This window comes from Gymnogyps californianus, unplaced genomic scaffold (genome assembly GCF_018139145.2).
Source record: "Gymnogyps californianus isolate 813 unplaced genomic scaffold, ASM1813914v2 HiC_scaffold_84, whole genome shotgun sequence".
NCBI classification, from domain to species: Eukaryota; Metazoa; Chordata; class Aves; order Accipitriformes; family Cathartidae; genus Gymnogyps; species Gymnogyps californianus.
Genome location: NW_026114477.1, coordinates 23,171 through 46,724, shown reverse-complemented (window position 1 = coordinate 46,724; position 23,554 = coordinate 23,171). Strand labels below are relative to the sequence as shown.

The window sequence follows — 23,554 nt, the reverse complement described above, 5'->3', positions numbered from 1 at the left end:
GCTGCCCATGCTGTCTCAGGGAGCCAGCTGGATCCTGGACTCCCAAACCCAGAAGAAAGGCAGGATTTTCTCTCCATTGAAAGAAGTCGGAGGAAAAGCAAAAGCCAAGGTCTCGTTATCAGCATTGAAGAAAGCCACGTGTCCCTTCTCATAATCCAGAGAGACCCGGATAGTCCTTGGCCTCCCGTTCAGAGGCTGAACGGTTTCAAAGGAGGTGAAAGCTTGAAACCTGTCCCCACAGATGCCAACAGCCCAAATCCCCTGGGAAGGGTCGAGGTTAATCCAACCCTTTCTCCACGCCGAGTCTCTGGCCACCCCTACGGCCCAAAACCCCCTGCTCCCCAGCTGCACTTCCCAGTAGTGCCTCCCCACCGTGAAGCCTTCGCAACCCAACACGGAGCAGTAGGTATCAAATCTCTGGGGATTGTTGGGCAAATTCTGGGGCGTTTCATCCCACCTCACGCTCCTCCGGTCCTCGGAGAGGACGAGGTGGGGGTTTGCTGTGTCTGGATCCAGAGTCACGTTTGCTGATGGGAAGGAAAGCACGAGAGAAGAAAAACAGCATGTCAGAGGGAAGGTGGTGGATATTTCTCTCCATCTGCACCCTCCTGTTTTTTTCCAGGGATGAAATCCTGGCCTGACCGAAGCTGTTCGGTAAAGGCTTTCTCCATGAAATATGCCATACAGATCTATTTAAAGGCTCTAATGATTTGTACTGTTTTTAATTCCAACCAAAGGGGAATAGAAATTCATCTTGCCAACCCACCAGGAAAGTGTGAGTTCCCTGCTTTTGCTGTCTTTTCTCACTTGGGTCCCGTTTTTCACCCCAGTATACCTCCAGTCTCCTGCGACTTACCCCATTGCACATCCAGTTCAACTGGGAGACTCTCTGGAAGGAGAGAGGAGGAGAGAAGTGCTGTTAGTTTGTTTGTGGGGGAGAGGGAGTGTATTAGAAATGGGTAAATACGAGGAGGTGCACCTTTCCCCTTGCAAAACAAGCAAAATCACCAGGTGAACAAGTCCGGCTCATGGACAGATGGACCTTCAAACCCAATATGACCAGCTTTATGAGGATATTTCCTTAATTCAGAGTTGACTGCACCAATTACTAATTGGAGATCAGAGGAGGGAATGGGACAGTTATCTGAACGTGGAGAACGGTCTCAAAATAGCTCATTCAGGGCTCATCTATGAATACACCACCATCCGTTCGCAATATGTTGACTTTTCACGCTGACTCCCTCGCAGATGGCTAGATGTTACCTACAGCCTGTTCGGTTTAAATAGGACCGGAATCAAGAATTTGATTAATTTCCTTCGTGTAGCTAAAGGGAGGAGCTTGTGCTAGTCCTTCACATTACTCGAGCATTCAGGCGCATGAGCAAATAAGCCTGGGAACACAGTTACCCTCCCTCTTCCAGCTCCAGCCCCAGATAGAAGGATTATTGAGTAACTCATCGTTAGCATTCCTTAGCTGGGGCTTTGTGCTGGCAATTGGCTAGCGTTCACTCCTTTCCAGCTGCAGGAGTGTGTTTAGATTTTCCCCTTCCTTTGTACCTTTGAATTTCCTGAGGGCTTCCTTCAGAACGATGTTTTTCTGAGATAAATCCTTGAGCCTCTTTTCCACTCTGGGAAACTTCTCTGTCAGTTGCTGGAAAGTCCTTGCTTCACACCTGGAAGGAGAAGACTTTTGTTTTCCTTCCTTGCTGAACGAGCTACATAGAAACCCTGCTTAGAAAAGCTGCCGGGTAAGCTTATTTCTCCCCACGCATCAGGTTGAGTCAGTTGAGACATCGCTGGGCATATCAGTGGTCCCAGTGTCCCTGTGGAGGACGCACACTTGCTCTGGACCTCCTCAATGGTGGATATTGGCTTCCTCCAGCTGAACGGAGGAGATGGTGGGGACGCGACCTTGCCCCAGGGCCATCTCCTCCCTAGCTTCTTCCTCACCCTGAGTGCTGGGACTCTGGTAGAGAGGATAACCCCTCCTGCTCCCCCGTTCGTGTCCGCTTTGTGACATTGTGCTGGGGATGACCATCCCCTCCGGAAAGGGAGAGCCACATACCTGGTCAAGGCACTCCTGGCATCCTAAAGGAGAGAGAAGATGGGAATTAAACTTTCAGCGATCTTCAGGCCCGTTTATATCTCTTATCTCCCTCAGCTGTTGTTTGCAAGCACGCTTTGCTTGGTTTAGATTTTCTTGTGCTGGCACAGAGCAAGATCAGGGGCCTCTTGTACTCATCCAGCGGCCCATTTGGGCCCTTCAGTCTGGTCCCTGGCTAGAAGAAATGCTCAGACGCAGCTGGTGGAATATCCCATCCACTTCCAAACACTGCTGCTGCTTGTGTCCTGCCTGGCATGGTCTCCTGGGGAGGGAAAGTGTGGTCCTATGCTGGGTAGCCTCACCCTGGACTTAAGCCAGGATTCATTTATTAACTCTTGCCACAGTCGTGCAAGATGTGCGTCCATCTCCCCTGCTTTGCCTGGGGCTGGGAGGGAAACAGTTGGTGGACAGTTACAAGATGCTAATTCTGGAGTCCTCCTCTTCACGGGTTGGATATGGCATAGCAGAGCTCATTGATGCCGATATATACAATGTATGGTACGGCTTCTTCATGAAATGAGCGTCTAAATAAACTACTCAAAACGTCAAGGCAAAGAGATTGGGGAGAGCGGGAAGAGAGCACCACCTCAACGGCACGTTCAGAGCGTCGCAAACTCCATTGCCCAGCTCCTTGCTCTCACCTGCAGGGATTTATTCTCCGGCTGTGGGCTCATCCCTTCCAGCTCCCGGATGAGGTTGCCGAGGTGGGAGATCTCCGTGGAGATCTTCCTGTCGTTCTCCGTCTGGGTCTGCACTATCTGCTTCTCCACGTCCTCCAGCCACATCAGGAGGAGACGCTCCTGCTCGTCCTGGAACTGGTGCAGCTGCTTAAACACCAACATGATTTTCCACCTCTCGGCTTTTGTCTGCTGCTGCAAAGAACAGATGGGGAGGGATGAGAACAGAAGAAATCCGAGACCTACAAAACCCAGTTAAATAAAACGGGAGCAAGGGCTGTTCTTTGGCCCTGAGGCCAATCTAAGTCCACAGCACGCGGCTCTGGGTCCCCTTTGAGCTTTGTGTGATGGCCTGTGGAGTCATAAAATGCACCTGGCCTTTTTAGGGGGTTGTTTTTATTTTTCAGCTCGAGAAATATGCGGGCAGTGTTGCTTCATGGTTTTCCCACAGCCTGGAGAAGACCGTGCAGGCATCTGCAAGCGTTTGATGGGGCGAATCCCGCTGGGATAGCGTTTGAGGACACCGGGGTGAGAGGAGGATTCAGATGTGGTGAGATCTTGCAGAAGTTGTTGGAAATGGTCCCTGGGACGTGCAACTCCCCAAAACTCCCAGGTGTTGGCATTGAGGGCGGTAGCTGGATGGGACGGGACCGAATCCAGGCCGGGGACCGCGGCGCAAGCAACCAGCAGCATGTTCGTGGTGTTTTCCTTCCATCCCCGCTTTACTTAGACGGGCAACGGCTTTCCTGCTCTGCTCACCTTCGCCCCGGCAGCCTGCCTGTTCTCATGAAGCCGCGGTGAAACATCTGCCGTGCTTTCTGCTTCTGCTTTTGAGGAAATCACCATCTCTCACTTCCTTAGAGCTACAAATCCATCCCCCAACCTCTGGTAGCCCAAAACAGGGCTGGGAGGTGGTGGAAACATCTGGCGTGGTGCACTCTCCAAAGGAGATGTGTCTGCATCTGGATGCCCTAAGCTGCCACGAGAGCCACCACCCTCACCGGGACCCAGACAGCTAAGCAGCAGTAGAAAAGCCCCATCAGGGTCCGAGTTGGACACAAGGACCTCCAACGGACCTCACGCTTGGTGTGGCTGACCCATCTCCAGGGCTGGGTGGCAGAAAGCAGCTCCCGGGGTGCAGCAGTCTGCGGCGAAGATGGAGGGCTCTGAAGCACTGTCCCACCACCCCATCGTGCAGATCTGCCCGGGAGGACCCACACGCCCATCTCCTCTCTCTCCGAAACGTGGCTGGGCTAAGCTGCGAGCACCTCCTTTCCACCATTGGGGAACCACCTCGCTCTCCACTAGCCTTTTGTGGCTGCCGATTTCCCCTCGAGAAACATCTGCGTTTCGTTCACGGGTGCTTCACCGAGAGGGAGCAAGTGCAAGAGAGATGGGCCCATCTGGGAGGAGCAGCTGGAGGCGTTTTCCTCCTCACTGCAAATTGAGGTGCCAACCCAACATCTGCTAACCTGCAGATCAGACCAGCAGAAGACTCCTCCATGCACACAGCAGCAGCGAGTACCTACCAGATACTTCTGGCTTCTCTTCTCCCCAGTCAGCTTTAATCCTTGGAGCCTTTCTCTTTCATCCCTGAGGCTCTTCAGTTTGCTTTGGATTTGCTCCTGGGCATAAAAAAAAAAATAATAATATTAATCTGCAAGTTGTTGGGGAGAGGGATGCACGGCTTCGATGTTGCTCTAGCTAATTCCTGGTGCGTTCGAGCATGAGACCACCAGAACTTGGAAATATTTAAATATTCTTTATTCTGTTGCCCCTCTTCACCTCAGACCTTTTCTGTGAAGCATCGCATGAATGAAGAGTCGAATAAAGGCAGTATTTAATATTGCAGCCTCGTTTACACCCCTGTTCTGGTCTTTGCCGGTTCCTTCTCCCAGTGTATTTGTGGCCAGTTATTTTCTGCGTTCACCGTAATCTGTTCTGCCTCGGTTGGCTCATTTTATCCCCTCGCGAGCCTAACATCCATTTTTTACCCTTAATCGGGTCCCCCAAATTGCTGCAACTTCCCGTCAGCTGCAGAATCAGCATTTCTGCCCAAACTTGTCACCTTCAGCTCCTTCTGCAGACCAAGGAATAATGAATACGAATAACGTCCCCAGAGTTTGTTTTGAAGAGGAGATAAATTGCACCTTAGAAATGCCCCTTTTTTAACGTCTACTCCTAAAAGACCCTCCCGTGGCAAATGCCGATGGACGTTTGCGGCGCACGCACCCCACCCTGACCCCCTCTTATTTCCTATCAGCTTATTTTCTCCCTCCTGCCCCTCGCCTCTTCTTCCCCCCATTTTGTTTCGTGCTCACGGCGTGACTAACGTCACCTTTCACCTCCCCATTCCCAGTCATTTCTTCCCCTGTGGGCAGGATGAAATGTCACCGAGCTTCCTCCGCACAAGCACCGACAACTCCTCCTCCTCCTCCTCCTCCTGACCCCATCCTCCCTCAAGGGAATTAAAAATGCCTCCCAGCATCGTCGCGGTTATCCTGAGATGGTTGCACAGAAAGAAATTCCTTCGGGGAGAGATTTACAGCGGAAAGGACAACTCATCTGGGATTTCCAGTCCAATTCTTGCCCAAAAATTAGCCGCGAGAGCCTGCCTGTGCACAAGTGAGTGAAGGTGGGGTCCGGCTCTGCTAATTTGGGTATTTTCGGTGAGCTACCGGCCTCAGCTTCCTTTGTGGTCCCCGGAGAGGGTGACAGCAAATAAAGCGGTGGCTTTCTGTAAAGGGATCCAAGCTGACAAGGTCACCCCGAGAAGTTTAAATTGAAATCCCGCTTCGGAGGTCGCGGTGAAAATCAGGTTTTAATCAGTTCATGCTGTCCGGGGGTGACCCTGAGAGTGGATTTTGCTGGTGGGCTGGGTCTGACCCAGCACCCTGAAGTCTCTGCTTGCCCCCTGCGTGCCCCCAAGCCGAGCTGTGCCCCTCACCATGCATCTGGGCTCCTGCAGACCGGGGTGGCTGCATCACACCCCGGCAGGGCTGGAGCCAAGGCAGCGATGCAAAGCAAGCGCAGCTAGACGATCTACCAGCTCAGCCCAACCTGCTACATCCCAAATCTTGAGAAATCCTACGGCACGTCCTTCCCCGTATCCTTGGGAAGGCGGAGAAGCCCCTGGCTAGCAGACCTCAGCCTCTGATGGGCCAAAAAAAAAACCCCAAAACCATGAGAGCAAAGCACGGCGCTGTGATTTCTTACTTTGCACTCCTGGGCAGCTTCTTCGATGGGAGCGACGGTGTGAGCGCGGTGAGCGTGGGAGCGGTCGCACACCACGCAGATAGCCGTCCGGTCCTCCTGGCAGAAGAGCTTGAGCGGTTCCTGATGCTTCGGGCACAGGCTGCCCGCTCCGGCCGCGTACCCTGCCCACGAGCTCAGCTTCTTGGCGATCTCCGCCAGGTTCCTCAGCTCACGGTTTGGTCTAAATTTTCTTTTCTGGGCAATTCCTCGGCATTGGGGGCAGGCGAACCTCCGGTCCGATTTTCCGGAGCATCGCGTGATGCAGTCCCGGCAGAAGCTGTGTCCGCAGTTGATGGACACCGGGTCGCTGAAATAATCCAGGCAGATGGAGCAAGATGCTTCTTTCTGCAGGCTCTCCAGCGGGTCGCGCTCGGCCATGGCTGAAGAAGAATGACACGATTACTTTCGCTTCATTGAATTTATTTTTTTTTTTAATCTTTCAGCAGCAGCTGGGAGTTGCCTTCTCGATTAGCTTTTGCTGTCTGAACTGGGAGGTCTTGTTTGAAAAGTGCAGCCCCGTAAAGGATGTAAAAGGAAGGAGGGGCGGAGAAAGGGGAATTTCAGGCTGTTTTCTGCGCAAAATGCAGTTTTGCAACACCCCTCTGAAACCTGAGTCACTCCAAAAGGCATTTCAAGGTCTTCAAAAGTTTGCTGCTAAAGAGAGAAGAGAGAGAAGAAGTTCCTTGTCCTGACCCATGACCTCCGAGTCCCAAATAATGAGTTGATGGCGGGGAGCGTTCGGCAGCAAGAACAGCTTATGGATGCCACCGCTCTCTCCCTGCCCCTTGCCAGCATCTCTGTGCAGCCAAAACACAAAATTACAGGAAAAAAAAAAAAAAACAAAAAACCCTTTCTTCCCTCTTTTCTGCAGGTGTTTTTGAGCCCAGCTGGAGGAAGAGCCGTGGGGTTGATCAGCAATACCTGAGCTCAGTGCTGCCGCACACTCCGTATCGCAGAGCTCAGCATCCTCACCGCTCATTTAGGAGGTGATCCCAGCCCGCAGGAGGGCAGGACGCTCCCCCGTAACCGCCGGGACCGGGAATAAACCCGGTCTGAGGGATCTCCGGGTCAAACCCTGCCCAGGCTTCATCAGCTTGGTGTATATTTTAATTTTCAGCCAGGGCCGATCAGCCAAATCAGGTTACAGCCCTGCGATACATTTGTGCATCGTCATGTACCTCTTCCCTTCCTCTGTACGTGCTCAAGCCAAGGAGTCGCTGGTTTAATTGCAAATGAGTAATCTAAGCTTTGCTTTCTTCTTGGCCACCTCTGCAGCTGCAGCCCTGGCCGCGCAGGACGCCTGCAGCTCCCGAGCTGCGAGAAGTGACTCGACAGAGGAAATGAATCATGCAGCAGCAGAAAAAAAAAATGAGAGAAGTGCTCAGATGTCCTCGGTGAGATAAGTCAGGGCGTGCTCAGAGGGTCACCGCGGCCGTTCCCTGCCCCGCGCCGGCACTGGACCCATCCTGAAAGGCTTTCGGTCGAGATGCTCTTACAGACACCCCTGTGCTCTCCTCCAGCAATGGGTAATTTTCCACCTGAGGGAAAGGCTTTTCCCATGCCAAAAATAATCCTGCCTACGTGTTCGGGCATGGGATCTGTATTCTCCGGCAGCAGATAAAAGTTAGTCTTGTACCCGCCCACGTGCTGTTGCCCACCGATGCAAACGCTGATCCCAGCCTTCAGCATCCTCCGCTGTGTCTCCGACCCGCAAATCCGACAGTCCCACCACCGCCTTCAGCCAAAGCTTTGGGGAAATATTATTAATTAACGCCAGGCTCACGACAGGCTTATGCACGGCCCAACCCTCGGCAAAGCCATCCAGCTGGACGCTGGGTTTCGATGCTCAGCGTTGAACTGTCAGCAAGTCCATGGTCCCCTCATTTGCTGTATGAGAGTTTCAAAATCCCGGTCCATCCAGATTTAAAATCTCCATTTTTCTCCTCCCCGCAGGGGGAGGAACTCAGTGTACCGCAAAGCCACATCGGTTATTTTTTAGGTGATGAACGGCTTAGCTATTTTTTCCAGTACATTGCAGGAAATGAAGCTACGCTGACCAGTCTAAATTCACCGCTGTCTCCCTCCTTCCCCCTTTTTAAGATGAGCAGACTTGGTCTCTTTTTCCAGCGGCTTCCCCGCCATCCTCCACCACTTCTGACGTCGCCTCGGCCACCTCTCTGACCCCGTGGCTCATTGCCACTAATTCGAGATGATTTGAAAACCTCTAATTCAGCTGAGAAGATGCTAATCTCCTTTCTTTCTCCGCTGCGGCCGTAATTTTGATGCCGGTGCGGTATCTGTGGTTATTATACATGGTACTGATCAGTACCTATGGATGAGTTAGCTATAAGATCAGAGCAAGCCCTTTTTATGAAGGCCAAAATAAAATAAAATGTCCTTTTCCATTTCTCACAAGCGTGGTAACAGTTCAGCCTCAGTTCAAGCTCTTTGGGGTCTCTCCAGAATAGCAGTTTTTTATATCATCTGCATAGCTGCTGCGATGCTGCAGCCCTTGTTTTCCTCGGGCATTGGCTTTGCACATTGTTGTGAGCCCTTCTGCCTTAGGACTTCTCTAAATTATGAGTTAAAAAAAAATGTATACCTCTAAAAACCAGAGAGGAAGGTGAAGCAAAAAAAAAACCCCAAGGAAATGAATGTAGAGAAAAAAAGTGGCAGCAAGGGGAATTCGCGCTGCAGTCCTTTCTGCTTCGAAAAGGGAATAAGAATTGGGCTGTGATGGGGCCCCGACGCCCTGTGTGATGGGAATTGGGCTTGGAAAACTTACATAAAGGGAAAATGAGGGGGAAAGGGCTACGATCAAAACTTATATAAAGGAAAAATGATGGAAGAAGGGCTGTGATTAAAACATATAAAGGAAAAACGATGGAAGAAGGGTGGTTATTCCCACAGCGACCGGTTGCAGATCCTTTCTTTTCCTTCCTTCCACAAACTCCAACCCTTTGCTTTTAATAAAAACACGAAGCGTTGGGGTTCAGCCGCTTTCACGAGTGGGGTTGGGGGGCGGGAACAAAAACCGAACTCATGAGCGCCCAACGTGGGGCTCGAACCCACGACCCTGAGATTAAGAGTCTCATGCTCTACCGACTGAGCTAGCCGGGCTGCTAAAAGAGGACCCCCTGGCCACAACCGGCCCTGCGGCCGCGACCGCTGCGGGGTCCCGCAGCGATCGTGGCCATTAACGGTACCGGAGCCGGTACCGGGAGTCCGCAGGGTCCCGGGGAAGAGCCGCTCGCCGGGGCGGGGGTGGAATAGCCGTGTGTTACCCAGCGGGACCCCGCCGCAAGCTGCGGGGCCAAAGCGCTTGTAAGAGCTAAAAGTGCTTGGGTGAAGGTGGGGCAAAGGGGAAAAAAAAAAGGGTGGAAAGAAAAGGAAAATCGAGTGTTTCTGCCCGGTTTCGAACCGGGGACCTTTCGCGTGTGAGGCGAACGTGATAACCACTACACTACAGAAACGCCGTGAAATATGGTTCCCCCCGCGAGGCTACGACCGCGCAACCCCCTCCGGTGCGGCGGGCGCCGAGGGCCGGGGCCTCGCTGGGGGCTCCGCGGCTCCGGCGGGGGGAAGAGTCCGGTGGGGCAGCAAAAAGAGATATTATAGGGGGTAAAACAAATTTAAGAACGCCCAACGTGGGGCTCGAACCCACGACCCTGAGATTAAGAGTCTCATGCTCTACCGACTGAGCTAGCCGGGCTATAGGCGTAACGCCCTCCCGCACCCCAGGTGGCGCCCCAGGCAGCCCCGCCCCCTCCCGCGAAGGCCCCGCCCACGCCCTTCAGGCCCCGCCCGCACAACACCGGCTCGGACCCCCTCTAGACCTCCAAGAGCAACGAGGTGAAGGGGTAGACAAGCCCGCCGCCGGGCGGCGGCGGAGACCACAGAGGCTACGGGGTCGCCGTGGCCTCTGTCGCCGCCTCCCTCCGCGCTGACCGCACGGACAACGGGGCGCCTCGGTTCCCGCGGCAACGGGGGCGACGGAGGCAGCGGCGGGGGGGGGCGGGGGGCGCGGCTCAAGCGCCGCCCGGTCCGCTTCCGCCCACCCGGTTTCCTTAGCAACCCGCCGCCGGCGCCTAGCGCGCCACTTCCGGTCAGGTGCCGCTTAAAGGGGCGGGGTTTGCAGCGGGAGGCCGGAAAGCGGAAGTGCTGCGGTGTTTCCCGTCTGTTGGCGGAGCCCGCACCATAGAGAGCAGCGGCGGCGGTGGCGGCGGGGGCGGGAGAGGGGCTAGAGCGTCTTCCCCGTGTCCGGGCCGGGGTCGGCGAGCAGCGGGGCGGTGACGGGGCAGCGGCCTAGCGAGGGCGGCACCTCCGGGCCCGGTTGGGCTGAGGCTGGGGCCAGGCCCGGCGGTGGGGATCGCTGTGGGGAGCGGTGAGGCCTAGAGCTCGGCCCCGCTGAGGGCGGACGGCGGGGCGGGGGGGGGGGCTTTGTTTGGGGGAGGAGTGAGGCCTCCACCGGGCTCCGGTTGGGCCTTGGGGGTGTTGTGGGGTGGGGAGCGGGGTCAGGCCCGGCTGTTGGGGGCCGGGACAGGGCAGGAACGGGGCCAACCCCCGGTTTTGGGGGTCGGGGGGGTTGCTAAAGGGAAGCAATAGCGAGGGGTAGAGCAGTGCCCGGCCCTGGAGGGAGGGGGGGGGAAAGGGGGGGAGGTGAAAGAGGAAGCGACACCCCAAGGCCTTGGTGGCACCTGGGTGGGGACCGGCCGCCCTTCTGGGTTCGAGCTGGTGCCCACCCTAGCGTAGGGAGCACCTGGGGGTCGACAGGGAGCTCAGGGCCCTGTGAGGAAGAGGAGGATCTCTCAGCTCCCCCCCCCGCCGCCCTCATGGCAGCCACAGTGGTTTTAGGAGATGGGGTCCCCTCGGGGGGCTCCAGCGGGCGGCTGAACCCGGTGGAGACGCTGCAGGAGGAAGCCATTTGCGCCATCTGCTTGGACTATTTCGTGGACCCCGTTTCCATCGGTTGCGGGCACAATTTCTGCCGCGTCTGCATCTCGCAGCTGTGGGGCGGCGAGGCCGAGTACGAGGTGGCCCCGGGGGCCGCGGCGGTGGGCGGCGGAGAGGTGGGGATGGGCGACGTGCTGGAGGAGGATCTGGAGGATGAGGAGGATGAGCTGGATGAGGACGAGCTGGATGTGGAGCAGGAGGAAGAGGAGGAGGACGGCGGCGCGGAGGAGGAGGAAGACGACATGTGGAGCGAGGAAGAGGACGACACCGACCTGTGGGAAGATCCCGTGGATGAGGACATGTGGGACGGTGGGGTCGGGGGAGAGCTTTACTTTGGGGACGAGGACTATGACGAGGATGTGATGGAGGAAGATGTGGAGGAAGAGGAGGAGGTGGAAGAGGAGGAAGAAGAGGTGCAGACGCCTCCTCCCCCTGTCCTGGCCACGCGGCCTCGACGCCTCCAGACCTTCACCTGCCCGCAATGCCGAAAAACCTTCTTCCAGAGGAATTTCCGACCCAACCTTCAGCTGGCCAACATGGTGCAAATCATCCGCCAGCTGCACCCGCACCCCCAGCGCCTCGCGCCGCCCGCCGCCGGTCCCTCGGTTTCGGGTGCCGCAGTGGGGGTCCCGGGGGTCCTGGTAGCGGTGGGGGGTCAGGGGCCACCGAATCTTTGCGAGAAGCACCAGGAACCCCTCAAGCTCTTCTGCGAGGTGGACGAACAAGCCATCTGCGTGGTGTGCAGGGAGTCACGGAGCCACAAGCATCACAGCGTCGTCCCTCTCGAGGAGGTCGTGCAGGATTACAAGGTACCAAGGTTTCGGGGTCGGGATAAACGGGGTGCTTTGGGGTTTTTCTGGGAGGAAGACAGAGCCGTCAGCGGCCGGCAGGAGCCGACGGCGCGGGCTGGGTTACGCTGGCGGCAGGCAGACGGCGTTGGGTGGTTGGAGGCGGCGTACGGGTGGGTCTCGCCGGGCTGGTTCGGCGAGCGGAGGGGGGTTGGGGACGAACGGGCTGCGTGGGTTGGGGTGCAGGAGGCTGGGAGCCCCGAAGCCGGCGGCTGGGTTGGTTTGGATGGGGAGGGTCTGGTTAACCACCAGGAGGGAGGTTTGGGGACCAGGCGGTGATGGTAACAAAGGCAAAGCCGGCTGGATCGGGGAGAAATCGTCCTGCCGAGAAGCGGGTGAGCTCAGCTGGTCCCGCTGGGCTGGTTTTTTGGGTGAAACCCCTCCGGGCTGCAGCAGATTGAAACGAGCACCCACGTTGTGGTGGGTCCACACCTTACAAAGCCCTTCCCGGGTGGCTCTCCAGCCTCGCTCAGCTCGCGCGATACCTGCCTGAGGGTCTTCAAAGCCTGACCCCAAATCCCCCGCGGCAGAGACCCTTCCGTAGGGGTTTTAACAGGGCAGCCTTGCTGTCTCAAAGGTGTCTCTTCCCACTCGGACGCAACCGGGGACCCTGAAACAAAGCGCGGTGGGGGACAGGGGACGGTGGTCGCTGAGCCCTTCAGGCTGCTGCTCACCCCGTCTCTTGCGGCTTCGGGTTCTCCGCAAGGTCATGTCTCACTTTTTGGGGTCTTCTGGAAGAAAGGAGTGGGGTTTTTTGGTTCCTTTAATATCCAAAGGCGTCTTGGAGGAGTTACTGCTGCACATGGTTGCATCTCACCTCATCCTCCCTCGCTGGAAGCTCTCCAGAGCTCCGGCCATGGCTGATATGTTGGCAGCTCCCATCAGAGTCGGCACCCTTTGAGCCCCTGGAGATTTTTTGGGGGGGTTTGGTAGCCAGGAGGAGGCTTGGGGAGACGGAGGCAGTTTGGGGGGGGAAGGACAGTGCTGGGGTGTCTCATCCCTGCGTCGGGCTGTTTCGTGGTGGGTTGTCGGAGCACGGCCGGCAGTGCTGTTTGTTCTTGGGTCGGCTCAGTCCGTTTTCCCCTTTCCTTTGCTGTGGGGAAGACGCTGCAAATACTCGAGGAGGCAGAAAAATTAATTTCTCAAGGGCAGAGCTGTTTGTGAAGGGCAGAGGGAGCGTCCTGGGAGGGCGGCAGGGCAGAAGTGGTTGGGTTTTTTTGGAAATGCCAAAGCTTATTCAGCGCAGGGAATCACGACTGATGAAGCAGGTAGTGATTTTGTCGTTGGCTTAAGCGGATCTAGGACCACGCTGCTACCAAAAGGCACAGCCTGAAAGGATGGTCGAAGCCTGCCCTAGGTTTGTGCTGAATTTAGGAGCACGGATCCCTCTCTGGGTCCTGATCCCAACCCAGCGGGACGCATGCACGATGGCTCGAGCCACGCATCGAACAGTCTGCGCTTGGTGACTGCGGATCTGGCGTTTGTGGATGTTCCCTGATCAGAGTGGAGCAGGATTTTTGGCTTTCTAATTAAAACCGGCTCCCAGAACGAGCACTTAGGGAAAGCGGTCTGAAATCTGGGCAGGAGGCTTTGTTTTCAGCCCTGCCATGGAGCTAGGGACTGAAAGGGGAGAGGAAGGAGGGGATTGCCTGAGCCAGGCATGCTTGAGATGCATTTCTTTCTCTCAGAACAAACTCCAGAGCCACCTGGAGCCGCTCAAGAAGAAGCTGGATGCGGTCCTGAAGCAGAAATCCAATGAGGAGGAGAAGATCACGGAGCTGAGGGTAAGAGCCGGCTGCTCCTGGCACAGCGGATGATCCTGCGCAGGATTCCTTTCCACCCTTACTCGTTTCCCATTTCTCTTGTCTTCCACCTTTCACCCTGCCAAAAAATAATCAGCCCTCAGCTAAGGAGGACGCTGGAACACCAGCGCTGGGAGTGTTTCTTGGCCCGAAGTCTGGTGAGGGGGATGAGCAGGGAAGCTTTTCCCCCTCTGCCTTGCGGATATGAGCTCTCACGGAGGCGTTGCGGTCCCTTTGCTGCAATCGTTGGGATCGCAAGGGCTGGAAGCTGTTTCCCGGCTGAATTAGAGCTTAATTAAGGGGGTTTTGTGTCTGAATGCGTTGTGGGAATTGGTAGCCTGGGAGAGAGAACAAATTGATGTCCTTTGGGTCTGCCACTTGAGCTAAGGATGCCTCTCCTCCCTCTTCCGTGCTCTGCAGGACAAGATGAAGCTAGAGATCAAGGAATTCGAGTCGGACTTCGAGCTGCTGCACCAGTTCCTCATCGGGGAGCAGGTCCTGCTCTTGCACCAGTTGGAGGAACGCTACGAGAGCTTGCTGGCCCGTCAGAGCAGCAACATCAGCCAGCTGGAAGAGCAGAGCGCTGCCCTCAGCCGGCTCATCGCCGAGGCGGAGGACAAGAGCAAACAGGATGGGCTGCAACTGCTCAAGGTCTTTTTCTTTGTTTGTTTGTTTATTTTCCCCCCATCCCTGGGATGGGAAGAGGGGAAAGTCGGGATCAGGGATCCCAGGAGGAGGGCAGAGCCCTGCTGCCGTTGCCGGGCGAGGCCTCTCCCAGATGTTTTTGAACGTTCCCAAAGAGCTGTAAACTGGGGTGATTCACGCAGTTGATCTCTGGACCGTGAACCCTCGCTCGGCTCTGCGCCGGCGGCTGTAGGAACTCTGGCCCCGCTTTATGACGAGGAGATAACGTTAGCGGTGGGAATTAAGCAGAGCTGCCAAGAAGGGACTGGACCTTGCTTCGAAAAGGGTCTCCCTCATGGGAGAACGTCCTTACCTGCTGGGCTAGATCCTTCCCCGTCCCTCCGGTCAGGGATCCCGCAACATCCGTGGGATCAGAGAGGAAAAATGGGAAAGGAACAGGACGCCCCAAGAGATTTGGGGGTTGCTAGGGTGCCTGTATTAGTGGGAAAAGCCTCTACCACGGGGTAAATCCATGGGATATGTCTCTCTGTGGGATATTCCCACCACCTGACCATGGCCGGGGACTCATCCTGGTCACAGTGCTGAGCCGTGGCTGCTAAGCAGATTTAGCGTGAGCCACGGTGGGATCGGCCTCACTCCTCCCTAATCTTTTCTTTCTCTTTCTGCCCGCTTCCCACCCGGCTGCCTCCTTTTGCAGGACATCAAAGGCACTTTTATCAGGTCAGTCACTTTCCGTTGGCGTCTCCTTGCTGTAAATAGCTTTTGTGGGGGGGGGGAAAACCCCATGAGCTTTTGTTTTAAACCCCGTCTGGTGGGCGCTTTTCCAGGCTGGGGTTGGGTGACGCGAGGGAAAGCTCGGTTATGGCTGGTGTCGGAACGAACGTGATGGTGGGAACTCCTGGCTGATGGCCCGGTGGGGTACAGATGGGATTTTTGGGGATGGCTGGGGACATACGGGAGAGGAGAAAGGCTGGGAAGAGATCTCGGAGTCCCTCGCAGCACCTGGCAGCCACTTCTTGAGAGCGGAGCTGGGTGTGCCAGCGCAGACCTCGTGCCCCGGGGAAGCAGGAGCCGCTGGTGAGTCTGGAGGGATCGTTCTTTTTCCTCCATCTTTAAATCGGACAACCAGCCGCTCTTCTAAATCGGCCCCCAGCCGCTCGCCGGCAGGTAACGGGGCCGTGTCAGAGCACGGCCTGGCTGTCCCCGGTGCTGGGTGGACGCGGCTCCATCCCTGCCCGAGATTCGGCTGCTTCCTGCGGCCGAGACAGGGTGGGGACCGCCGGCTGTACCAGCGTAACCGGTTCAGCCGATCTCTGCCCCGCTCTGGGTTTTTTTGGCTGTGTGCAGGGCATCTCGTTTCTCCTGTGGTTGTCTTTACCTCCCCGCTCAGCACACTGAATCCCCACTTTTTTTTTTTTTCCTTCCCCCTTGGCAGATGCGAGAACATCAAATTCCAGGAGCCCGAGATGGTGCCGGTGGACGTGGGGAAAAAATATCGCAACTACTTTCTGCAGGACGTGGTGATGAGGAAGATGGAGAAAGTCTTCAGTAAAGTCCCTCAAGGTGAGCGAGACCTGGCTCCCCTGCCCAAGGGGACGACGCGGCTTCTCAGTGAGGTCCTGGGGAACGGACGCTGCTCCTTCCCTGCCCTCCCAGGCTGGGATCTCTTGGGCTTCCCCCTCCAGCTCTGCCTTCCCCAGGATTTGCACCCCCTCTTTCTGCCAGTCCCCTCAATACCGGCCTCTCCTCTCCTTCCTCCCCACGCCTTGCTCTGTCCTTTGATCTGGATTCTCTCCTAACATGGCTGTTTCCTCTTCCCATCCCAAAAGCAGAGCTGGATCCAGAGCTGCTGACCGCTCCGTGTGGGGCTGGGATGGGACCTGTCCCGGAGTTAGAAGAAATTGGGATTTAGAGGAGTTAGAAGAAATTGGGGTTTAAAGAGGTTTAACTCTATCCCAGCCAAAACCAGTACAGACCCACGGTGGGGGCTATCGGTCACGGTAGCCACTGGTGCTGCAGGGACGCATGTGGGTGAGGATTTGGGGTTGGGAACTCGGAGGAGGGGGAAAAAAATCTTGGGATTGGGATCTGTGAGGAGATAGGGGTGACCGGCGACCCCCTAACGTCCCCGTCTCTCTTCCAGCCGACGTGACCCTGGACCCCGACACAGCCCACCCTCGCCTGAGCCTCTCCCTCGACCGACGCAGCGTCAAGCTGGGCGAACGCCGCCAGGACCTGCCGGACAACCCCAAACGTTTCGATTCGGATTATTGCGTGCTGGGTTCCCAGGGCTTCACCACCGGCCGTCACTACTGGGAGGTAGAGGTGGGAGGCCGACGAGGTTGGGCGGTGGGCGCAGCCCGCGAAACGGCTCGTCGCAAAGAGAAGACCGTGGGGCCTCACCAGAAACGAGAAATTTGGTGCGTGGGCACCAACGGGAAGAAGTACCAGGCGTTGACGGCCACGGAGCAGACGGCCCTGTCGCCCAGCGAACGGCCCCGGCGCTTCGGCGTCTACCTGGACTACGAGCGGGGTCAGCTCTGCTTCTACAACGCCGAAAGCATGACCCACATCCACACCTTCAACGCCTCCTTCCACGAGCGCATCTTCCCTTTCTTTCGCATCTTAGCCAAGGGCACCCGCATCAAAATCTGTGCCTGACCGGCCGTCCCTCGCCCTCCCCGCCGGCCGCCTCTTCCCACGCCGGATCCAGCCTCACCCTGGGATCTGGCCTTGCACACAGCCATGCTCTTTTTCCTACCCTACCCCTTAATCCCTCGGATCCCGTTTTGGGATCCAACGCTGCACTTGTCGTCTTGCACCTGCTTGCTCACAAGGCCTCTTCCCTCGACCTCCCGTCAGCTCCTCCCCGGGATCTCGCCGCCACGCCGATCCGAAGCTGGTTTTGTTTGGAATAGGGAAGGATCCGCCTCGGAGGTGTTTTTCACGTAGGCTCTTGCTGCTAGGAGCTCCTCTCTCCCTTTTCCCGGTCGACGCCTGAAGCTTTCCAGCGTGCTCGCCGCCCGCGGTTGAGTGCCGAGCTGCGTCTTGGCTCTCTTCGGACGCAGAGCTCGAGCCCTCGAGCTCCTGGGGAGGGTCTGTACGTCGGGGAGCGAGCGCTCCTGGCTTCTTGAAACTCCCATCATCATCTTCCCAAAATCATCGGCTTTCGTATCCCAGTTGCACCAAGGTGCCTGGATTTCTTGGGATTCACCTTCTGAGCATCTTCGGACCCCAGCTGGTGTTCGGACCCGGAGTCAAACCCGTCTTAACCTGCGATCTTCTCCTGTTCCTCGCCTTCCCTGTCACTTTTTTTTGGGGGGGGGGGTGTCTCAGATCTCGTAACATCCCCCCCATTCCCTTCGTCACCATTTCTTGTGGGCCTGGCACTTTACTGGGGGCCGAGGAGGGTGCAAAGAGCTGGTCTCCTCCTCCTGAGCCGGCAGATCCCGGCCGCGGGGGTCGGAACCGGCCTCCCGTTTTCCCCTTGCAGCTTGAGAGCTCTCCGAGATGGGGATATTTATTTTCTCTCCCCTCTGCCTTTTTTTTTTTTCTCCTCGGCTGCTGTTGAGTTTCCAGCTGAATCCTGTCCCACTCGAGAGACTCTGACCGCACCGGTTGTGTTTTATTCTTTTTTTTTTTTTTCTGTTGGTGGGTTGGTATTTTTTTTTTTTTCCTGTTGGCATTACAGAGCTAGTTCAAAATATTTTTGGCTAAAATGAGAATTAAATGGAGATTTAGTTTTATGAAATGTCAAGAAATAATAATAATAATAAAGAGTAAGGTTGTAAACCCGAGTGTCTGGTTTATTGAGATCCTGGTGGAGGCTTAAAAGATCTGGGAGCCCTTTCCAAACGAGTCTGGCTTAAATTGCGCACCGGAATCGGGGTCCAGGTCCCCCCCCAGCCTGCCTGGCCTTGCTGATAACGAATCATCCTGGTAAGCAGATGCGTTTTAAATCTTGCCTCGTTAATCTTGACCTAATCCTTCTTAATGAGATTAGGTCAGGCCCAGAGCCGTGTGTCCGTATCCCTTCCCGAAGCAGCCGACTCTTATCCGCCCGTCGCGGGCAGCATCCGTCAGCGTCACCGAGGGACCAAAGTCCCTCCCGGCTCGGTGACACGGGTGGCTTGGGGGTCTGCCAGCCAGGAAAGGGCCAAAAACCAAACAAAAAAGTCCTAAATCTGCAGAAAATGGCTGTTTGGGCATGGGCTCGGTGCCTGGAGGCGGCTGGGGTGAGGGAGCGCCACCTTAAAACCTCTCCTTCGTTAACACGGGCGACGAGACCCACAGGCCTCGCTTTTGTAACCACCGCTGCTGCTTAAATTTATCTGCTTTCTGCGTTTTCTTGGGAATTGTGTTTGTTTTCCCAGGTCTGCAGGTCTTTCGCAGCGACACCACGCGTGCGAGAAGAAACACGGAGTCCCTCGTCAGCCAGGAGGACAGAGAACGTCTTCCAAGCCCTACCACGCCGCCTGCGATCACGTAATTATTTCCCTCCGCTATGATTTTTCTGCGTCGCAGGTTTTAACCCACGATCGTCTCCCGCAGCTCTCAAAAGTTCTGCTGGTCGCCCCATCCCCAAGCCCCGTCCCACCACCACGTCCCCAACCTCGAAGGTGTGGGGACAACTTCTTGGGGACGTAAAGCCCTCCCCGTCAGGGACGGTGGCTTTTTGCCTCTCCCTTAAGCTTCCTGATCCGTGTCCAGCCGGAGTAAAGCTCCAATCCCAGATCCTCCACGAACCTCCTGGTTGTGGGATGACCCAACAGGGGACACGAGGTGGCCACGAGCTCGATAGAGCGCTCTTTTATTGGTTTTTGTACACAAAATGTATGGTTTCTCGCTCCCGCGTCCTCATCTGGTCCCGATGGTGACCTGCCACACCCGGACGAGGTTATCTGTGTAGCCGGCAAACAGGGTCTACGGAGAGAAAGAGAAGTCGGCTCAGGGGAAGGGTTGGGTGGCCAGCAAGGTGGGACCTCGGGACACGAGGACGAGGGACTACGGTCCTCAGAGGGCGAATCCCAAAGCAGAGAGGGACCACGATCAGCCCCAGATGTTGGGAAGATAAAGGAGAAGAGCTCGAAGGTTGGGAAGGGACGCAGGGAAGGCAGGGACGCAGGGAAGTTCTCGCCCTTGCTGGCAGAGATGGCTCCAGGAGCGGAGCACAAGTGTCTTCACGGTCCCTATGCTCCAAGAGGGTCCCCAAAATCCTGGTTCCCCAGGGCTGGGATGGTGGGACAGGGAGAAGGGGATGGTTTTTACCTGCCCGTCTGCGGACCAGGCCAGGGAAGTGCACTGGGGGGGTTCGGCTTTGCTGCTGGTGCTGATCACCTCCTGCTTCAGCTCGTCCACGATGATTTTGCCTTCCAGGTCCTGCAGGAGAAAAGATGATGATGATGAAGGAACGAGGGGTCCTGCAGGAAGACTCCCACGACCGAATCCAACCCAAGCCAGAACGCCGTGAGGGAGCAGAGGATCGCTCAGAAACAGCCTCTGGATTTCCGCACAGAGATGCAGTCAGATGGCATTGAAGTGTTTCATCACGGCGCGGTGGCTCTGCCCTACGGCCACCCCCAACCCTCCTCGGCCAGGGGACGAGGCCACGGGCCTCGGTCGTTGCTGCGTGACCCAACCCCGGTGGGGACGCTCCTCCAGGAGAGCTCCTCCTCCAAGATCTGCGATCCAAAGCGAGGATCTCGACCGTGAAGGTGACTCCAAACCCGGCACAACCCAAAAGCTGAAGAAAGCGGAGGAACCCAGCCCAGACGGGGACAGAGAAGGGCCGAGGACCCGAGCGGTGACGTACCCAGATCTTGATGCTGGGTCCGGTGGCAGCACACAGCCAGTAGCGGTTGGGGCTGAAGCACAGGGCGTTGATGATGTCTCCTCCGTCCAAGGTGTAGAGGTGTTTGCCTTCGTTCAGGTCCCACAGCATGGCCTGGCCGTCCTGCGGGGCAGAAGATGGAGTCAGAGCAAACCCCAGCGCTCGTCACCCACCCCAACGCGGCCTTTTTCCACCACGGTTAAGCTGGAGCGCTTTGCCGCAAGCCAGCGCCGATACAGAAAAATGAAAGGACACAGCAAGAAAATTCAAAGAAAACACATCTTGGGCTGAAATAGAAGAGCTAAAGAAGGTCCCTGGAGCTGGGTGAGCGTCTTTGCCGTGGTCTTCCCTCCTTGCTTGACAACTGCTACTAGGACCATCAAGTCAGGCCGGATCTTTGGGCTGTTACCACCCCACTCGAGCCGTGACCAAGATGTGGAGCCCACTCCTCCGGGTGGGAGAGACAGAAATGAGCCAGAACTGCTGGTAGGACACCAGGATCTCGTCTCGGGGCCTCAGCCTTTCCCCCCACGCGACACGTACCTTGCCACCGGAGGCACAGAGGGAGCCGTCGGGGAGACGGTCACCGTGTTCAGGTAGCCCGTGTGCCCGATGTGGTTAGTCTTCAGCTTGCAGTTAGCCAAATTCCAAACCTGGGTGGGGAAAAACACGGGGGCAGAAGGAAAGAGGGGGGGTTAAACACTGCTACTGCACCCCAATTCTGGGGATATAGGGAAAAAAAACCCCTTTCCCGGAGCACTCTGGCTGCTCCGATCCTCCACCCGCCACTGCAAGGACCCCAGAGAAGGATTCGCTGCCTGGGAAGCAGATCCCACCTCACCTTCACCAGCTTGTCCCAGCCGCAGGAGACGATGATGGGGTTGCTGCTGTTCGGGGAGAAACGGACGCACGACACCCACTCCGAATGACTCTCGTCCTGGGGAAGAGGAACGACGCCGGGTTCACGGCGAGGAAACGCGGCCGAGTCTTCCCCACCCCGTCCACGGGGCGCTGCAAGATCAGACCTGCCGCATCCCGTCGCTCCGAAGCTTTCCCAGCCATCCCCCGTCTCGTCCCCCATCCCTCCTAATTGCAGGATTCGTCCTCAGACACCCCCCCGCGCCCAGGGAGAGGTCGGCAGGCAACATCTCACTTTTAATCATTAGGACAGGTCTGGGAGACTTGGATTCTCGATCAAAAGCGGTGGGAGTGGACCTAAAACCAAGTCCACGGAGGTCCTTTCTCATGGAGGTGTGATTTGGAAGCCCAGCTTCCCCGGCTCACCTGCACCGTGTACTTGCAGACACCCAAGGTGTTCCAGAGCTTGATGGTCTTGTCCCTGGAGCCCGAAACGATCTGGCGGTTGTCGGAGGAGAAGGCCACGCTCAGGACGTCCTTGGTGTGGCCCACGAAGCGACGGGTGGTGGTGCCGCTGAAGGAAGAGAGAGACAATGGGAGATCTCACAAATTCTGCCAAGGATGGGGGGGAAGAATTCAAATACTTGAAGGAAAAAGAAACACAGAGTCATCTACAAAAAGGCTAAGGAGTGATGGTTCCCTTTTTCCTTCAAAAGAAAAACTGTGGAGAAGTATTGGGGGAATCGGGATGAGTTTGGTCTGCGTGCATGCCTGGCTCTGCAAATCCCGACCCTCTTCTCCTGGTTGTACCAATTCAGCCCAAAATGACCCCAAAAGAAGAGCCTGAGCCCCCCCCTTCTGCTTCTCCGATGCGTCTCTCCCATCATAATTGCAGGACGTGTCTTCAGATCCCGGAGGATCAGCAGACTTTGTGTCAGGTCTAATCATTGGGAGAAGGAGCCGAGGAAAAGCAGCCCAACACCCCAATTCCCACCTCCATCAAAAACTGCGGCACCAGCCACAGAAAACTCCCCCCGATGGGATTTATCTTCCAACCCAAGAGCAAATCATCCCAATTTCAAGGTGCGCTGATGACCTCATCCCCTCTCCCAGCACCCAAACGAAGCGGGGAGGCACACTACACTCCCCCCACCACCACCCAAAATGCCTTCATCCCTGCCGTGTCCCCGCGGCTCACGTGGTGAGGTCCCAGAGCCGCAGGGTGCCGTCCCAGGAGCCCGAGAGAGCAAACTGCCCGTCGGAGGAGATGACCACGTCGCTGACGAAGTGCGAGTGACCGCGCAGGGCTCGCTGCGGGATCCCGTAGTTGGTCTCGTCACGGGTCAGCTTCCACATGATGATGGTTTTGTCTGCAGGGGAGGCAGAGAAGAGAGGTAAGGTGGGGGTCATCTCGGGGAGCGCAGCCCTCTGCCCACCCCCAGCCCGTCCTTCTCACGGCGGGGACCGCCAAAGAAAATGGGGTGACCAGGTCTCTGCTCTTTAGTTCCCTCCTGCCTATCACAAAAACCAGGACCCTGCCTCCTCTTCCCTCCTCCTCCTCCTCAGCACCTCTGCCCTGCTACCCCCCAGCCTCATCCCTAGGCCAGCCTGCCCTAATGGGGGGGCTCCAGCCTGTCCCCCCCCCATTCCTAGGCCCATAAGTCTCCCCACTTGGCTGATGCGCTCCCCTTGCCGGCTCGTGGTGTCCCTGGGACCCCTAGATCATGGTTGGTCTCTCCTCCCAAGCCTCACAGCCTTCCCTGCCCCTCTCCCCTCCGGGCTCGTGGTCTCCCTGGGTCCCCTACATCATGGCTTCTCCTTCTTCCCCTCTCCTCCCAAGCCTCACGGCCTTCCCTGCCCCTCTCCGCCCCCTCCCCGGGCTCATGGTCACCCCTTGCCCCTGCTCCCCTCGCTGGTCTCCCACGACACCCCCCCACACCCCCCCCCCCCACTCAACCTATGGTCTCCCCCTGCCTCCCCTCCCCACCCCTTCCGATGGTCTCCCCCGCCCCCCGCCCCGCTCGGGTGCGGCCCTCACCGCGCGACGCGGAGAGAATCATGTCCGGGAACTGCGGCGTGGTGGCGATCTGGGTCACCCAGCCGTTGTGGCCCTTCAGGGTGCCCCGCAGGGTCATCTGCTCCGTCATGGCGGCGGCGGGGCGGGAGGATGGCGGCGGATTCAACGGAGGCCACGGGCCGGTCCCCTCCGGCCGCCGAGAGCAGCCGCCAGCGCGGGGAGAGAAAGAGACCGAGGTGGCTTCCGGCGGAAGCGGAAGTAGCGTCGGAGCTGTACGGCAGCATGGCGGCGCGCAGGGATGCGGGGCAACATGGCGGCGCGCACGGCACTGTACGGAAAGAGGTGTAGGGGTGAGTGCTGTTAACGGGGGGGACATGGGGAGGGTCCTGGGGGGCTGGCAATGCGGTGTGGGGGACAGGGAGGGCCTTGGGGGGGCTGGAGGTGGGTTAGGGGGGTTGAGGGGGGCAGGGAGGGCCTTGGGGGGGCTGGAGGTGGGTTAGGGGGGTTGAGGGGGGCTGGAGGTGGGTTAGGGGGGTTGAGGGGGGCAGGGAGGGCCTTGGGGGGG

The 23,554-nt window shown here is 57.1% G+C and overlaps 3 protein-coding genes and 3 non-coding genes across 6 annotated transcripts; 1 reads left to right on the top strand and 5 right to left on the bottom strand.

Moving 5' to 3' along the window:
• Window positions 1-2: 2 nt before the first annotated feature.
• On the bottom strand, window positions 3-6,414 carry LOC127029186 (E3 ubiquitin-protein ligase TRIM7-like). The gene is made up of 7 exons (XM_050914802.1): window positions 5,998-6,414; window positions 4,311-4,406; window positions 2,746-2,976; window positions 2,066-2,088; window positions 1,558-1,673; window positions 857-889; window positions 3-527 (listed from the first exon to the last, which is right to left on the bottom strand). The coding sequence occupies exons 1-7, from the start codon at window positions 6,412-6,414 to the stop codon at window positions 16-18; spliced, it is 1,428 nt and encodes a 475-aa protein (XP_050770759.1). The 3' UTR covers window positions 3-15.
• Window positions 6,415-9,083: 2,669 nt separating this feature from the next.
• On the bottom strand, window positions 9,084-9,156 carry TRNAK-CUU (transfer RNA lysine (anticodon CUU)). The gene has a single exon. It is a non-coding gene; the product is annotated as a tRNA-Lys (tRNA).
• A 280-nt stretch (window positions 9,157-9,436) lies between these two features.
• Window positions 9,437-9,509, bottom strand: TRNAV-CAC (transfer RNA valine (anticodon CAC)). Its single transcript has one exon. It is a non-coding gene; the product is annotated as a tRNA-Val (tRNA).
• A 166-nt stretch (window positions 9,510-9,675) lies between these two features.
• TRNAK-CUU (transfer RNA lysine (anticodon CUU)) lies at window positions 9,676-9,748 on the bottom strand. Its single transcript has one exon. It is a non-coding gene; the product is annotated as a tRNA-Lys (tRNA).
• Window positions 9,749-10,741: 993 nt separating this feature from the next.
• On the top strand, window positions 10,742-17,602 carry TRIM41 (tripartite motif containing 41). Its single transcript, XM_050914798.1, has 6 exons — window positions 10,742-11,798; window positions 13,526-13,621; window positions 14,060-14,290; window positions 14,982-15,004; window positions 15,720-15,847; window positions 16,428-17,602. Exons 1-6 carry the CDS (start codon window positions 10,869-10,871, stop codon window positions 16,943-16,945), a joined length of 1,926 nt encoding a protein of 641 aa, XP_050770755.1. The 5' UTR covers window positions 10,742-10,868; the 3' UTR covers window positions 16,946-17,602.
• A 1,476-nt stretch (window positions 17,603-19,078) lies between these two features.
• LOC127029189 (receptor of activated protein C kinase 1-like) lies at window positions 19,079-23,187 on the bottom strand. The gene is given in 9 exon segments (XM_050914806.1): window positions 19,079-19,207; window positions 19,553-19,663; window positions 20,097-20,237; window positions 20,658-20,692; window positions 20,695-20,767; window positions 20,956-21,051; window positions 21,399-21,546; window positions 22,171-22,342; window positions 23,011-23,187. Coding segments are annotated over 9 exon segments (951 nt in total). The 5' UTR covers window positions 23,120-23,187; the 3' UTR covers window positions 19,079-19,141.
• Window positions 23,188-23,554: the final 367 nt, after the last annotated feature.

What these genes read in the sequence shown, in the direction of transcription:
- LOC127029186 (XM_050914802.1), bottom strand. Translation starts at nt 6,414, where the DNA reads ATGGCCGAGCGCGACCCGCTGGAGAGCCTGCAGAAAGAAGCATCTTGC. An exon ending in AAGCTGCCCAGGAGTGCAAA is followed by an intron (nt 4,407 to 5,997) that starts GTAAGAAATCAC and finishes TTTTATGCCCAG; the next exon opens with GAGCAAATCCAAAGCAAACT. An exon ending in CGGAGAATAAATCCCTGCAG is followed by an intron (nt 2,089 to 2,745) that starts GTGAGAGCAAGG and finishes TCTCTCCTTTAG; the next exon opens with GATGCCAGGAGTGCCTTGAC.
- TRIM41 (XM_050914798.1), top strand. Translation starts at nt 10,869, where the DNA reads ATGGCAGCCACAGTGGTTTTAGGAGATGGGGTCCCCTCGGGGGGCTCC. An exon ending in ATGGGCTGCAACTGCTCAAG is followed by an intron (nt 14,291 to 14,981) that starts GTCTTTTTCTTT and finishes CTCCTTTTGCAG; the next exon opens with GACATCAAAGGCACTTTTAT. An exon ending in CTTCAGTAAAGTCCCTCAAG is followed by an intron (nt 15,848 to 16,427) that starts GTGAGCGAGACC and finishes TCTCTCTTCCAG; the next exon opens with CCGACGTGACCCTGGACCCC.